General features: G+C 36.8%; 1 protein-coding gene across 4 annotated transcripts in view; it reads right to left on the minus strand.

Annotated features, from left to right (window-relative positions):
- LOC140754297 (uncharacterized) overlaps window positions 1-17577 on the minus strand; it is a 185103-nt gene that overhangs the window by 56397 nt on the left and 111129 nt on the right. For all 4 annotated transcript variants that reach the window (XM_073089279.1, XM_073089276.1, XM_073089278.1 and 1 more), the window contains 3 exons: window positions 6603-6701; window positions 5949-6084; window positions 4538-4670 (listed from right to left, as the gene is read on the minus strand). In XM_073089279.1, the coding sequence (XP_072945380.1) occupies window positions 4538-4670; window positions 5949-6084; window positions 6603-6693 (360 nt within the window). In that variant the 5' untranslated portion in view covers window positions 6694-6701. The remainder of the gene's footprint in view (window positions 1-4537; window positions 4671-5948; window positions 6085-6602; window positions 6702-17577) is intronic.

A 17577-nucleotide genomic window follows, 5' to 3' on the forward strand; every position in this document is an offset into this window, starting at 1 on the left:
AAATTTAATAATTTCTCTTCATTTACGTGTGATAGGTGATTCCATGAAGTTTGTTTCTTTTTCGAGCATAATTTTTGCATTTACGCAATGCACAAGAAGGCATTTTGAGGCTTTAAATTCAAAATAATGACGTTCAACGTGTTCAGTGACATTCGTGTGTATTACTACGCCGCGCGAGAGCGACTGGACTTGGCTGGAGTCGTTTTACACCACTTGCCGTATTTTGTATGTTTCAAGTTTTGCCCGCTTGTGGCGGATCTTTATATTTATAGATCAATGACGTAAAGTAAATCTATCATCGATATGATGTTGCGGTCTTTTATACTGGTTTATTTAGGGAACTATTAATAAAATCACCGTTTTACCTTACTACCCCAGTAGAAGGCTAATGTTCTAGAGTGTAAATAAGTTATGTATGTAGATTTTGTGACTGTCGGTAATTCAAACCATAGAATATAGTTTCTGTGTTCTTTGGTTCACACGCCTGGACGAATTTTAAAATAAGTACCTATGTATTTATCATCAACCTATTAATGTCCCACTGCTGGGCACAGTCTCCTCTCAGAATGAGGATTAGGCCATAGTCCTCCGTGATGGTAGAGTTCACATAACTTAGAAAACTTTTTTAGATTTGTCAGCTTTGCAGGTTTCCTCACGATGTTTTCTTTCACCGTTTAATAATGTGATAATTTATTTTCAATACGCAAATAACTTTGAAAAATCCTGATTTGTACCTCGGAGCCTTCGATCAAGAGGCCGAGTTTCTTAATCATTGCTTAACCTAAATAAATGAGCAACGATAAAACTATTTTAAAACCTAAATAAGTAATAATACAATATATCAATGTGTTTAACATTATGTATAACCTATGTAGAGATAAATTATCAACAGCTGGCCATCAACAAGCCCTTTATTAGTCATTAACAGGAACGCTTTTAGAACAAATTGAATGAATGGTGAGTGGTGACACACCACGCGTGGTGACGGTGTCAATCTTTATCTACGTTCTATATCTGCTTAATAGGACTAACATTGGCTGACTAACAACTCAGCTTAAATGAAGTGATTTAAATGTATTTATTTTGTATGGCTTAAGGAGGCACTTATGAATTGTCAGTTACAATATTTTTTATACTACCACCGGTTATTTATACTACTACTTATTATTTTTTATAATACTACCACCTCAATTGAGAAGAATAATTGAGCGGATTTATCTTTTTTATTTGTTACTTATTATTTTCTTTTTTGAAGTATTTTTATGTCACCTTATTATTATTATACTAAACAATATTATATTTTCTTATATTGGATTTAACAGGGGGCTTATTTGGCAAGATACAACTGATATCAATTAATTAGAAAATGTTGACTAAAGTCTTCAACCGAATTGTTAGCCAAAAATTAATTGTTAATGTTATATTGTTAATGTTATACAGTTTATAATTGTATAAATTATATAAATCCACCATACTGTTTCTAGCTACTTCTGTGAAATTAATTAGAAAAGTGAAAATCTTTTGCAAAGTGCTTTTGAACAGATACTCAACATGTGTCCTTCAAATAAATGACGATTCACAAAGAACCAACAAACGACCAATGTAGGAAACGACCAATGATTAATGATATTTTTTATTTAACTGAATATGAAAAAAATAGCCCACTTGATAGTTAGTAGGTACATACTGCCACCTATCAAAATTTGTAACAAATTTTATTTATTAGAAAAATCGAAGTTATCCTTATTTCCTTTGTGTAAAGAGTTATTTATTAAATCTTAAATAGTATCAACTAAATGATATTCTTAAGTAGCAAAATGTTATCTTCTATACTTTATCTTATATCCCTGCAAAGCACCATTATTATGAAGCTTACATCCTATGACTACATCACACCAAATACGTGTATATTTTTTGGAATGCTTCAAAATATTTTTTCGTTCTTTCTTTTGTTGTTTTATTTCGTCATTCTTAATGTTACGATTAGTTTTATATTGCTGGCTCCAATTATCACAGATTTCGAGATATTTATACCTGGGGGGTTATTACCATCTCTTAAAACAACATTATTTTAATCATACTTTTACTTTGCAGGAAATTTATTTTTTTTAAGCATAATATGACAATTGCAGTTGATTTTATGCAATGGATAACCGAAAAATTAATAAGGGTTTAAGTTTGTTCAACTGTTTATGACGGAATATTTTACTCTTTTAAGGAGGAAATAAAACTTTCTTGAACTATGATGGTTTTTAAAAGACGGTAGGCCTCCTGGAGAAGTCGTACTAAATGTCTATCTGAAAACCGCTACAAACACGTAATTCTGACACGATGCGCTATCAAAGAGAACATCTCTACTTTTTATTACATTATGTAAGATGTAAGAATATGTAAGTACAGGAATGACACAGTAGTTTAGATTAACTTTCTACTGAAGAGTGTATCGTGACTTGCCGGTTTTGGTCACGTTACAAGGTAAAAAGTTAACTTTTAAATGCTCGTTAGTTGTCTAAAACTTAGAACATTATATAAGCTGACTTGTATGCGTTTTTAGCGTCAAATCTTCTAAATATATATAACGCAAAGGTGACTGACTCACGTAGTGATCTATCAACGCACAGCCTAAACCACTGGACGGATCGGGCTGAAATTTGGCATGCAGGTAAATGTTATGACATAAACATCCGCTAAGAATGATTTTGATCAATTCTACCCCCAAGGGGATAAAATAGGGGTCGAAAATATTACTTCGTAATGCGAGCGAAACCGGGGGCAAAAGCTCGTTATGATATAAATGTTATGTAAAAGACTTCTTAATAATAAGTGTATTAAAATCATTAATTCGATCTTCAAATCATGTGGTGATAGATGAGTGCTTGGCCGCACTAGGCCAGCGCAGTGGACTTTGGTCTAATCCTTCACAATCTGAGAGGAGACCCGTGCTTAACAGTGAGACAGTAATTGGTTGATGATGATGATGAATTGATGAGTGCTAATATTGCCTTATTACAATTGTTACATCACACTGATTCAAGTATAGATCACATAATTGCTCGTTATGGATAAACTTATATCACTTTTAAATACTTTTTCTAGGTTTATATTTTTGGAATATTCAGTCTTGCTTTGAGTTATGAAACAAAATCAGATTTTTTGCCATGTATTTTGTAAAATAAGTGACAAATGAATGGATAAAGAGGTATAATTGTAAAAGCTGATGATTGTGAAAGGGATGATTGTGAGCATTTTAACACAAAGTAATGATCTCAACTTTATACTTTATTTAACGCCATCTCCAAGTCCATACTGTAATTAACATTATTGGTTACAACGCCATCTATCGCACATACTAAAACCTAAACGATTGGTTGAATTAACAAGGTATTTAATTTCTAATGTATATTTAAGTATTCGTAATTATTTATATTTAATTAAAAAGAAAACTTTTAAGTGACGACAACTTCATTTCAATTATTAATACAAATTAATATGGACAAGTATACACGCCACGAACAAAGTTTTAGATTCGTTTAATGTGCATTCTTTGTACAAGATGGCGCCTCAAGCTTCGTTTGAATTAAGTTTGATGAAATCGGCAATTCGAAAATCTTTATTTATTTTAATCTTTCATATTGTAAGTTTTTCATATTGAGTGTACAAAATAGATATTTCTTGTAGAATAAACTAGTGTCTGAACTATGTATCTGCTTACTTAACTATGTTTTCCGTGCTTAGAGATTTAGTCTCTATTACATATTGCTTAAAAACTTTTAAATTAACTATGAACATTGTTGTGTTGTTTCTTGTGGGGCTTCAGGGGTTGCGGGCGGCAAGAGTGGGAGCTCGAACCGTCCAGCAAGCAACTCAAACAAGATTTCAAACAAGCGTTGAGGACTGCCACCGGGGGTTTTTAGTGCGGTAAATCCCACAAAACTCGGCGGCGCTCCCACGTCGTCGGGTAACTTTTGAAGGGCCCGTGAACATCGAGTCGTAGGACACCAAGAAGCCACTGCCGTATGCGCCTTGCTTGTACGATAGTTGTGTTCGACCGCATTGGCTCGCGCGCAACCACTTCATAGCGGACTAGAAGTTTGTCGCGGACAATACCTATTTTTTGTTTACGAGGGGGTAACCTTCAAAAGGTACCCCACGACGTGGGAGCAACGACGGTTTATGTGGGATTTTTACCGCACTAAAACCCCCCCGGTGACCGTCATTAACGCTGCGTTGAGGACTCCGGCATCTCCAAAGGAACGCAACCGGAGCCCTCTAAGCATCTTGCCCCGCCGGGCTCTGCCCTGGTGGAACACTTTTTGCTCCTCCCACACCATCTGGTGTTTACGACGGCATGCGACCACACATACCGCTGTCCTTCCCGAGGTCGCTTACTGGGCGGTTCGAGCTCCCACTCTTGCCGCCCGCAACCCCGGAAGCCCCCTTTTAGTCGCTTACAACAGGCAGGGGATACCATAGCCCTCTAATCCCGGGACTACATGGACAAGCGCGAACTATACCTATGTTACATCTAAGTACGTACCCTGTGTGAGGTAGCGACGTGTGCGAGCCCGTGTGCCGGGGTAGGCCTCTCGTCGCTGGACTCGTCGCCGGACCGCTCGCCCGTGAACACCGAGTCGTGGGACACCGAGAGGCCACTGCCGTATGCGCCTTCCCTGGGGACATGGAATTAACACTTAATCGATGCCATAGAGCAAAACCTATTTTCACTTAATGTATGTAAAAAACATAACCTTTCCTTGGCAGTCGGGTAGAAACTAAAAAGGATAGGAAAGAAAATGGGGATAATAGTGTTCAAGTCCAAAAAGGATAGATGTTATATTTCGAAACAAAATATAATGAATTTAAAATTTAAGTAACAAGCGATCACAGTAATGCCGTCCATGGTGATCAACTCCAGATAAAATTAAATTCGTAGCTGAGATCGGCTACACATGCGTTACTTCCCGTGAAGACTTTTTTTATATTTGAACCTGACGATAAAGCAGACGAGCTACCTGATGGAAAGTAGTTAACGTCGCCTATGGACATTTGCAACACCAGAGGAGTCGCCAATGCATCGCCGGCTTTGAAGGAGAGCTCATTTTGCACCTTTTTTGAAGAGCCCCATGTCATAGCGCTCCGGAAATACCTCAGAAGGACTTGGTAAGAATGCCTTAGATACGAGTAACTATGTCCCCTTTACCACCCTTCGATCCAAAACACAACAGCGTTTAACACTGCTATGTTTAGAAAGAAATAAATATGTCGGTGGTGCTTCTGAAGTTGAACCACGAAGGTTTTTAGCACCTTTAAAATTACTCAGTGATATTAATGTAACTCTTTCTTTTTTAATTGAAATAAGCGTTTAAACCCTACCTGATGGTATGCAGTCACCGTCACTTACGGACGTTTGTCACATGCAGCAAATTTCGTCAACTCTTGCGTCGTTGTTAACCAGTTACTGTTGGGCACGGGTCTCGGAATGAGAAAGATTAGGCGATAGTCTACCGCGCTGGGAAAGTGCGTATTGCTAGACTTCACACAACTTTGAGAGCATTTTTTAAAATATCGGAATGAGAAGGATTAGGTCATAGTCCACCGCACTGACCGAGGCATTAGAAGACTTCACACACTTTTGATAGCATTTTTTTTAATATCTCGCAGGGTCTTTCAACTTTGTGTAGGTTTCCTCACGATGTTTTCCTTCGCAAAGTAAGCGATAACTTAAATAGCCACATAACTTTTAAAAAAAATCAGAGGTCCCTGGGATTCGAACCTGGGACATCTCGTTCGTAAGGCCGATTTTCACCTACTAGACTATCACTACTTAACTTACGTATCACATTATTTTAGTGCGGTAAAAATCCCACATAACCCTGTGTCGCTTCCACGGCACCGAGTACCTTTTGAAGGTTCTCAAGAAGGATAAAATGATAACCACGCATACTAACTTTCTCCTCGCATGCCGTTCAGCATCCAGCAGCTTACTAGTGGAGCTGCTCTTGGGGTCAGGCGAGCTGTCCGTGCGCGGCCGACGCTTGAACATGCGCCGCAGCCCGCGCAGGAACCGACCCGTGCGGCCTTCGCCTGGAACGTTACGAAACTTATATTAGATATATGTCACTGACGTCATAACATAATAAATAGCATACTTTTAAAATAAGCTGTGAGTAACCAATGTTAATCATAGCTTATTTTAAAAGTTAGGAGGATACTTCAAGATATTGACTTCAATCTACCGGACGAATAGTGGTCACTGTACTCCGTGAACATTTAATCAACCCCTCATCCTCCCCGACAATCGGGTGAGTTTCACCGGGCATTTTTTTAAAATTGCAGTAGAAAACGAACATGCAGGCCGCCAAGTAAGCGAGTACTGCTATCGGTAATCGATACCAGATACGATAAGATTCCTACCAGACTGGTATATTGCTACTTTTGACTAGATTGGAATACCTCGGATAAGTACATACTTCTAAAGTAAGGGGACATTCCCTTACAACAGCCTTAAACCAGGACATAGTGATGTCAGAATCAAACCACAGTGTTCTTCCTTCACCATCATTTCTTACAACATCTGTTAAGAACAAGGGTCGTATACATACCATGAGTGTGGGTGTCGTGCGGCGGTCGGTAGGGCGGCTCGAGCGAGCCCTCGCGCACGCACGACATCAGCCCCGCGCCGCCAGCCGACATCCGCGCACCTGAGGATTACAGATCAGTTATATCTTCTGGGGTCTTAATAATATCAATATACCAAGCTTTTGGAGGTATTTTTTTTGTAATATAGGAGTAGCAGACGAGCATGCAGTCCACCTGATGGTAAGTGCCTACTGCCACTCATGGACATCCGTAATCGACCCCAGATTGGATTAGATATTCCTACCTGAGGTCGGTCACAGCGTTTAACGCTGCTGTTATGACGGTGACGGTGGTGCTGCCGGAGTTGAACCACAAAGGGTTCTACCACCTTCAAAGGTAATGCCTAGGATTAACTTTCGTAGCTATATTTAAACGACACAACCTTCCATATTTGGTTAAAAAAGTCACCTAATGAACACAAGCATTATATAAAAAGTGTGTGTAAATATGTGTATAGGGGTAAATAAATAAAAGCGTGTTAAGATTGAAAAAAAGAAAATAAACAGTAAATGCTTCACGAAATAAAATAGAGGACTATAAACTTTAGTTTCTAAAACAAAAATCAAAATCAAACAATCTCCCATTTCTTTATCAGAACTAAAAATCTACTTGAACAATACAAAATCGATACAAAATAAAAGACTACAAACAACTTATAAACATAAAAGAAAGAATTCCTAAATCTTTACTAGAAAAGCGAAAATCGTTCCATATTTTCTTTGAGCGCAAACCTTTTGTAGGTGCACAAAGGGACTTTGTAATATAAGTTTTCGCTCATAAATCGTAACTGTACGATTTTATTTTCTAGTCAAATAGGAATGTAGGATCAGTCAATGATTCAGAAAATTTATAGTCTATTCTTGTAAAATGCTTGAAAAGAAGTTACGCTGATTTATTTTGAAAATGTTTGGTAGAAAAAATAAATCTAAATTTGCTTTTTTTATTAACAGAGGTAGAAGATGAGCATGCAGTCCACTTTTTTTTTATAAGGTCAGTGGCTACTGCCGCCCATGGACATCTGTAATCAACCCCAGATAGGATTAGATATTCCCACCTGAGGTCGGCCACAGATGCGCCGCTACTCCTGAGGACTCAGCTGGAACGCCTCGGAAAAGTATGTCTCCCTTACCACACCCTTCAAACCAGAACACAGCAGCGCTTAACACTGTTGTTATTAGGTAGAAATAAAAATGGCTACTGCCGCCCATAAAAATCTGTAATCAGTCATAGGTAATCAGAGTTTTACTTGCGATTGGCCATGCGATGCTGTTCTCGAGGATTAAGTTGGAACGCCTAGAATAAGTATCTCTCCCTTACCATACCTTTCAAACCAGTATACTTATTAGGCAGAAGTAGGTTTGGCTAAGGTGCCTCTGAAGTCGAACCACAAAGGGGTTTACCATCGATAACCCAAGTTTATTTCAAAGTTATCATATTATCAATACACGGATAAACCTGGTTACAGTGTAAGAAAATTTTCCATGAAATTACTTAACGCGAAAAGAAAATAATTGTGGAAATTCCATTGAATAGGTTCTTTAAGTGGAAAATTAGGGCCTACGAGGCGGTTTGTTTCCGTAATTTCCGAGAAAAATCTAATTTACATACTTATGTTGAAGTCTGTGTCAGGATCAGAAATGTTTTATAACCTTCAGCCTTTACCAGGGTTGATCATTTTTGTTTTGGAAAATATATCGTAATTTCTATTATACTTTTTTTATAATATAGGAGTAGCAGACGAGCTTGCAGTCCACCTGATGGTAAGTGACTACTGCCGCCCATTGACATCTGTAATCAACCCCAGATAGGATTAGATATTCCTACCAGAGGTCGGCCATAGATGCGCCGCTACTCCTGAGGACTAAGCTGGAACGCCTCGGAAATGTATGTCTCCCTTACCACACCCTTGAAACAGAACACAGCAATTATAACACACTGCTGTTATAAGGCAGAAATAGGTGTGGCGGTGGTGCCGCCGGAGTTGAACCACAAAGGGTTCTACCACCTTAAAATTACCTTATACTACCACCCATTACTGTCCCTATACTGGGTACGGGTACTGGGTACCATTGTCTTTCGTCAATAATCATTTCAACAATGATCAATGGTCACATTGATAAAATTAATTGAATGGCTTATCCCGTAGAAAACGTTGTCAATCTTAATGTTTTTAAGCGTATGTTTGTATATCTCATCCTTTGGTATGGCATATATTGTGTCATTGGATTCAATTTCAAATCTTTATTGCTAATGCATATAGTAAAGAATTCTGATGTAATAATTATGATGATTCATATATTATCTTTAACTCTTAGCAGTCGGGATTTTTGTTTTTATAAAAACTACTAGTTTTTGCCTGCGGCTTCGCCCGCGTTAATAAATATAACAAACTAACATTCATAAAACTTACTAATATCGATTAAAATAATCGACTTTTTGGTTCAAAAGATCGATTCTCCGATTAATCGATCTTAGATCGTCATCCCTAGTTCCCGTGGGATTTCCGGGATAAAAACTATCCTATGTTCTTTCTCGGGTCTCAGACCCGATCGGGTTTTATGACGCTGCCTTTCCCCCAAAACTGTTTCCTTAGTTCCTACTACGTAGTGAACAGTACAAGATCTAAGATCGCTATCCCTATTTTCCGTGGGATGTCCGGGATAAAAATTATCCAATATCCTTTCTCGGGTCTCAGACTATCTTTGTACAAAATTTCATTAAAATCGGTTCAGTGGTTTAGGCGTGAAGAAGAGACAACCAGACAGATATTAGTAAGGAAGTAAGGATAAGTTACATGTGTACCAAAATTCACTAGGTCAGCATGATGGTATTTTTCCTTCATTGTTCAGATGTTATAGAAACGTTGGAAACTGAAATATCTGTATGCAGAATGAAGTGGGATTAGTTGACAAGTAATTAATTAGTCAGAGCTTAATTAGCACGCCTCCGAGCCTTGAACTTCTCACAACTAGAGTATTTCATTAGCGACCTCATTTCCCTTTATAAGATTGTGAGGTTTATAATACCGTCCTTGGCTCGTGGCTTGTAAAGAATTTAATTTAAGTATTTTATTATTTTTTCCGTACCGAGGGTAATGTTTTTTGAGGCTTATATGTATGACTTATTAATTGGTTTACAGATTTTTACATATGAGGTATTTTGCATTCGTCTTAATAATGGGAGTAAAAGGCTTAAGTGTTTTATTATTATTTTACCGAGGGTAATATTTTTCCAGGTACCTATGTAAGGTATGTACTATTTGATGTATCTTACAGCTCAAACGGCTTAACAGATTTTAATATAAGAGGTGTCGTTGGATTCGGCTTAATTATGGGAATAATACAGGTTTTATTTTTAAGCAGTCTGTTTTTTTGTTTTTATAATAATTGTATATTAATCTTTTTGTTATGAATGGCTATCGGCTAGCTTCAATACGAGGCAACCATCTTACTCCTCAGGTGTGGAAACTCATCTGTAACCGGTGTCAGGTAGTATCCCTGGTCTATATGGAGTTGGTATGATATCTTTGGGTGGCAGCTACACATAGTCATTAAAATATCATTCGTCATTAAAAAGTATAACACAATTTTAGCCCAGAAGTGGAAAGGGAAACTATTCAATAGTATGTTTTTCACAATTATTTTAACCGCATCTATACGCTTATTTCAAACTATACCTAAGTAGTACAAGAAATACACAAAGTACCTAAGTAGTACACAAGTAAAGTTTAAAAGGTGGTAGAACCCTTTGTGGTTCGACTCCGGCGGCACCACCGCCACACCTATTTCTACCTAATAACAGCAGTGTTAAGCGCTGCTGTGTTCCGGTTTGAAGGGTGTGGTAAGGGAGACAGACTTTTCCGAGGCGTTCCAGCTTAGTCCTCAGGGGTGGCGGCGCATCTGTGGCCGACCTCAGGTAGGAATATCTAATCCTATCTGGGGTTGATTACAGATGTCCATGGGCGGCAGTAGCCACTTACCATCAGGTGGACTGCATGCTCGTCTGCTACTCTTATATTATAAAAAAAAAAAAACAAGTAATATAATATAAAAATATATTTCCAGATATCAGTTTTACATAAAATTCAGCTCATTTTCTAAACATCATCCCTCGGGAAATCATTAAAGTGTGTATCATTCGTTCCACGAGGCATCTTGCGTGGGTATTTAATTATCGAGAAATGTAACAGTTTTTATTACAAAAACATCTGGGATATATTTTTTCTCGGAAAGGTCAGAAAAAAGAAAAAACGATTTTTAATAAATTATTTAGTCGTGTTAATATGATGATATGAGTGTGTTTTGTGAATTACAGAAATAGTTAATTGTATCAGGCGTTTGCGGAAATATATACTATTAAGTAAGATTTTAGTTCACAACAATCTGCTATCATTATGTATGATGGTATATATTTTAAAACCATGCAGTATGCACCACAGGTGGTAGAACCCTTTGTGGTTCGACTCCGGCGGCACCACCGCCACACCTATTTCTGCCTCATAATAGCAGGGTTAAGCGCTGCTGTGTTCTGGTTTGAAGGTCGTGATAAGGGAGACATACTTTTCCGAGGCGTTCCAGTTTAGTCCTCAGTGGTAGCGACGCATCTGTGGCCGACCTCAGATAGGAAAATCTAATCCTATCTGGGGTTGATTACACATGTCCATGGGCGGTAGTAGCCACTTACCATCAGGTGGACTGCATGCTCCTCTGCTACTCCTATATTATATATTTAAAAAAATCCTCTCTCTCCCACATAGGATACGTGCACATGAAACAAAAATATACACCACCAATCACCATACATACCACCACCAACATGTATTACGCTCCAAAAAAGAGTATCATCAGGGTAAGTTCACTCTACGAGGGTTAATCGCAAAGTTTAAGAAATATCTCGCATTTTTTCCCTCTTAAAGGTCAGACAAGAATCCTTAAAGCAAAAGTGAACTATTTTTCTTAATCTCATCTTGTGGTAGTACAAAATTGTTGGTATTTAATTATGAAGCATAATTAAGTTGAAACAGTCAAGTTTTTACAAAGTTCATTACGCATTTTACCCTCAAAAAGGTCAAACTAAAATTAACTAGTAGATAAATATTATAAACTCCTAGAGATAGACTGCTATACATAGAGTTGCTTCAAAAATTATCCAACGACACCTCATATATCCGTCATATGTAAAATCCGTCAAGCCATTTAGACTGAAGGGCGAAAGAATAAGATATAGTACATTCATGAGCTCGAAAAATATTACACTCTGCAGTAGAAAAAAAATAACGAGTCAGAATTTAAGTAGAAGACAACAAAAAAGAGAGCACCTTTTTAAAAAAATATGCTAAAATACTCTTCTTTGGTGTAGAAAATTGAATAATTTTACGACCCACGTGGCGGAGTTGTCACAATACCGATATACCAATCTGACGCGCAGATGGTCCCGGGTGCAATCCCCGGCGAGACAGATCTAAATGATGAATTTATGATCTTTGGTTCTGGGTCTGGGTGTTTTTTTATTTGTCTATGTGTGTGTATGGGTTAAGTGTAAAAAAGGCGTTTTTTTATATGTTAAGTCAGACGAAAGCAGTAAAAGCTACTCAAGAATGCTAATAAAGACAAATGTGTATGGTAATGTGTGTATAAAACGTTCCTCTCATGCGCGCGTGAATAATGCTGTCATCAAAGGGATCGTACATATAAATTTAAATAAACCAGTTTACGACCTTATCGCGGAAAATCCTCTTGGAGTATACGAAAAAGGTGACACGATTGATAACGGATATCAAAATGTGTTATGGAGTTTCTTTCGCTATTTTTTCCAATTGAACAACTTCTTGTCATGAATAACCACTTCGAACACCAAAAAGGCGTTCTATATGATTAATAAACATTGCTGTTACTAAAAGGTGTTTAATAACGTTATAATTGATATTAACATAATAATTGTAGAATAAATAAACATATTTTTTATGGTAAAAAAGTAACAAACGAGTAAGTAATCCACTTAATGGTAAGTAGCTATTGCCGCCCGTGGACATCTGTAATCAACCCAAGATAGGATTAGATATTCCTACCTGAGCTCGGGTACAGATGCGCCGCTAACCCTGAGGACTAAGCTGGAATGCCTCGAAAAAGTCTGTCTCCCTTACCACACCCTTCAAAACGGAACACAGCAGCGCCTTACGCTGCTGTTATTAGACAGAAATAGGTGTGGCGGTGGTGCCACCGGAGTCGAACCACAAAGGGTTCTACCACCTTGATACCACCTAATGGTAAGTGGCTATTGCCGCCCATGACATCTGAAATCAACCAGATACCACAAGATTCCTACCTCAGGTCTGCCACAGAAAGCCCCAGATACACATACTTCTAAGGTTAGAACTAGGTTAGAATGCCTCGGTAAAGTATGTGATCCTTACTACACTCTCCAAACTAGAACACAGCAGCGCTTAACATTGCTGTTATTAGGCAGAAATAGGTGGCGGTGGTACATCTAAAGTCAAAACACAAAATGTTTTACCACCTTCAAATTTAATTTAATTTGTATTGTTACATATAATTTCATGTATTGTTACGGTAACAATGGATATGGTAACATATAGCTAACCCAAAATCAATATATCAATGCCGAAAATGTAACCGGAGTTACTGTTGCTAAGGATTATATATTAAGCATATTAGGATATCGGAATTTGGAATGCTTCATATAAATAATTCCAACTTGCCACATATGGCGTAACCCTGCGGCTTTAATACTCGTAAATCGTAACAGACCTACGAAAACTAATTGACTTTACTTTTACCACGCTTTTATTAACTTGACCTGTATGTATGTATTTTGGTATGTACCGGAAAATTGAACTTGATTTTCAACCACTTTGAACGGTCAGAACAGTTAATTTTTTAACAATAATCAAGAATCGATGACAATACACGATTTTAATCATTTTGTCCCATTCTCCTCAGGATCATCAGGATTAACGATTTTCCTTGTGTAACTTTAGCGTGGTTTTTAGTTTTGTAAACTATTATATTATTTATTTTATGTAATTGACATATTAAAAGGCTTCTAAGGGCTCATTACACCTTTACAGCAACAGATACTAATCTTATACAAAAATTATACAATACAAATTGACAGTACAATTGTACTACAAAGAACTACTTGTACTACTTTTCAACGCATTTAAGTTAAGCAAATAAAAACGTTTTATTGTATAACGGGTACTCACGAAACGCTAATTTTATGCCAATATTTCGACCCAGTTGCATGGATCGTGGTCACAGCACTGCGGTGGGGTTGTACCCGTTACACATTAAAATTCTACATTCCAAAATGACATTACATTGAAATCATCTGTAGTATAGAGAGAAATATATATGAAGACTTTCCTCTTACTGTGGAAGTCATAGAAACTGAAATACGGACAATTCCAAGAGTTGAGCGTAAGCACTTAGTAACAAAGTCATTCGTCTATGACCGTTATTAATAAAATCAATACAATTTATTACCTAGAAATTTTAAAATGTCTAGAACGAAGAAATTGTCGGCCAAACATTGGATAGATTAATTTTTAATGATGGGCTTTATCATGGTCACCAATCTGTACATACGGTGATATAAGAAAGTACCACTTTCTATGAAAAATCTAATTCAAGCAATGGATAAGTGAGGGCTGATGATAGATACTAAAATGACCCTGTATTTAAAATCAAAACGAAATGAAGTAAACAATACCAAAAAGATTTATTTGAGCAGGAAGTCAACATCCTAAATAATACAGAAATTCTGGCCTTTAATGGAGCTCATGGACATGGGCAACCGAGCGTTTAACAAGGTTGGTCGGAAGCCACTAAACGTTTGTATGAAAAAGTACGTAAAATATCGACGTGGAAAAAACAATCAACCCTTATAAAACTGCATTGTAAGCTGCATTCAACAGTACAAAAAAATCATCAGGAAACACCTGCAAAAGGTCAGTACACCAACCGCTGTAGATGTTCATAATTTAGCCTGCGGCGGTTAACACAATGCAGACACTCGCTCACAAGGTCAGGACTCTGTTTACTCGTAGAAGGTCAAGGGCGGAGTGCCGATCGATACGGATGCTGGGTGGGAAGAAGACAGCTGATATGACAGATCTACGGGAGAGAAAGGGACGGGTGAATGATAGGAGGGATCCTAGTTTTCCACCAGATAATTGACACTGAAAGGAAGTGGCGTGGAACGGGTTCGTTATGGCTATTTTATGCGGTGACGGAATTAATCTATAAACATTATAGATTACATTCCATTTATAAATCTTCTTTGAACTAGTTTATTTTATTTTTATAACAGTAAAGAAATTAACGAGATGTTTTTTGTTCGTTGCACTGTTACGAACATAACATTTAATAAATTAGTTAGTTAAATTAACACAAATATTAATTAATTAAATACTTTCAACAATTAAATTCTTAAAACAAAAATAGCGATACTCGTGCAAATTAGATTAAATGTGCTTCACACAAATGTGTGCACACAAACTTATATTATGCTAAGGGCGTTCACTCGCAAACAAATCCAAAGTAGATTTATTAAGTAGATTTTCTTTGTCTATGAAGACTACAAGTATATGCAGAAGCGTTTGAGTCAATGAATTGTAATTGGAAACGTGTAATTGGATAAGTGACATAAGTAATTGTTCAGATAAACGTTTCACTCATTCGAGGAATTTCATCTCAGTTCTCAGAAGCAGTCATGCAATGTGATCGATTCTGTGCGACTCTTGATGTTGATCTATTTGTATAAAAAATAATTAATTCAGCGTCGCAGCTGCGGCTGTAAATATCAAAATTTGACATAATTTTTTTAACGTTAAAATTACAAACGAGCATACCATCTGTAACGAACTCCATATAGACTGAAGCCAATTACAGATGCTTTGCCAGTCCTGAGGACTAAAAGTCAGTTATAGCCTAGTGGTTAAAACGTGGCGTCTCAATCGACGGGTCCGAGTATCAAATCGCCGGCCTCTGATTTTCAAAGTTACTTGCTCTAATAATGAAAGAAAACGTCATGAGGAAACCTGCATACTTGAGGAATTAAAAGTTTTCAAAGGTATGTGAAGTTTACCAGTACGCATTTGACCAGCGCGGTGGACTATGGCCTAAACCTTCTCATTCTGAGAGGAGATCCGTGCCTAGCTATGGACAGTGACGGGTTGATAATGACGATGAGAACTAAGATGGTCGCCTCAGATGTTTCGATCGATTACTTAACTTTAGAAATACGTGTGAATTTCCACAGGCACTTAACACGTATGGAAGAATCTTAACTCGATATGGTCATTAATGAAAAACCTATGAAGCAATGTATCGATTCTGGAAATTGTATATTCCAGCCACTCTCTAGCCGTAGCGGAGCGTGAAGACGATCGCGTGTGCTAATTTCCAAGAAATAACCGAGCGGTTAAATCAGTACCGTGTTGGTCTCGCGAAATACATTTTGTACTTATTGGATTTAGAATGTTGAATAATAAAAATATTATTCGATTAAAGGACAATGCCCATGAAAGTATGGACCGCCGTCCAGAGTTGCATCAAATTGAAACTTGTTGTGGGCGATGTATAATTAACCAAATACTACCACCAATAATTATTTTTTAGATCAGCACCCGGGTTCTGAAGTTATTTACCGAAATGTTACATAACCTCAAAATCGAAAATATCCGACGATAGATTGATGGTCGGTTTTAACTGATAGTAGGTATCTATAATGTAGTTCGACTAACATATTCCATTTACTTTTAAAGGTAGTAGGTAAAAAAACCTAAAATAATCCTAAAAACCTAAAATAATGAATTCCGAGATCGAAGATTCCGAGTATAAAATACCGCCATTTTAATTTTTAAGAACATCAATCAACATTTCGCCTTATTTTATCTTAAATGGAAACCCCATTGTTCAAAGAAACTATTCTGATCGACAAACTATGTAAAAAATCAAAAATTAATTTTAATATTACTTTCATTTTGATGCATGAGAAAAATCATTAATCAAAACACTAATAGATCTTGTTGAATTCCGAGTATAAAATTCCGCCATTTTATTTTTTAAGAACAACAATCAATATTTCGTCTTATTTTACCTTAAATAGAATCCCCTGTTCAAAGAAACTATTCTGATCGACAAATTGTGTAAAAAAATCAAAAAATAATTTTAATATTACTTTCATTTTGACGCATGAGAAAAATCAGTACCAAGAATGGGCATTCTTGTGCGGGACGACGCGAACAGCTGACTCAAGATTCGACGTAATTATAAGTTTGAAATTGTTTACTTAATTTATAGTTAATAATAGTTCATAAGTTGTAATAAATAAAGACTTCATTATTCGTAACACACGATCAGCTGATTAATATTGTATAGTTCAATGGCCGACGCTAAACAGCTGACTCCAACTCGATCAGCTGATCATAGCAGTAAGACGTAGTTACGTAAACAGTTGATAGTTTTTAATGTAATTTATTGATGTTTTTATTATGTTTGAATAGTGTTTTACTTATGTTTTATTGTTAATAGTATATAATAGGATTTAATAGAATAGGGAAAATAGATAATAGTTTAAGTTTTGTAAATGTATTAAAATAAATATTTCGTAATAGTTTATAGGGCATAGGTATAGGTGTCAATTATAATAGGTTTTGCAATAGTTTAGGTTTTAATAGAAGTTTAAATAGAAATATGTAAATTCCTAAACAAACTAAATAGATTATTATTATTATTATTGTGAATCCTCGATTCAAGGCCACAGTTTGAACAGGTTCATACAGGTCCGTACAGGTTTAGACATAGAATAACGGGAAATGGTTGTAATTGGCCAAAAGGCCTATATTCCTGCCTAAACCTGCTTCTAGTTGTGGTACTTGAGTCGGGGATATAAATAGGCCAGATTTTCAAATTT

Source organism: Epargyreus clarus, unplaced genomic scaffold (genome assembly GCF_041222505.1).
Source record: "Epargyreus clarus isolate Ecla_fem2 unplaced genomic scaffold, WU_Ecla_fem_2.2 ptg000029l, whole genome shotgun sequence".
Classification (NCBI taxonomy): domain Eukaryota; kingdom Metazoa; phylum Arthropoda; class Insecta; order Lepidoptera; family Hesperiidae; genus Epargyreus; species Epargyreus clarus.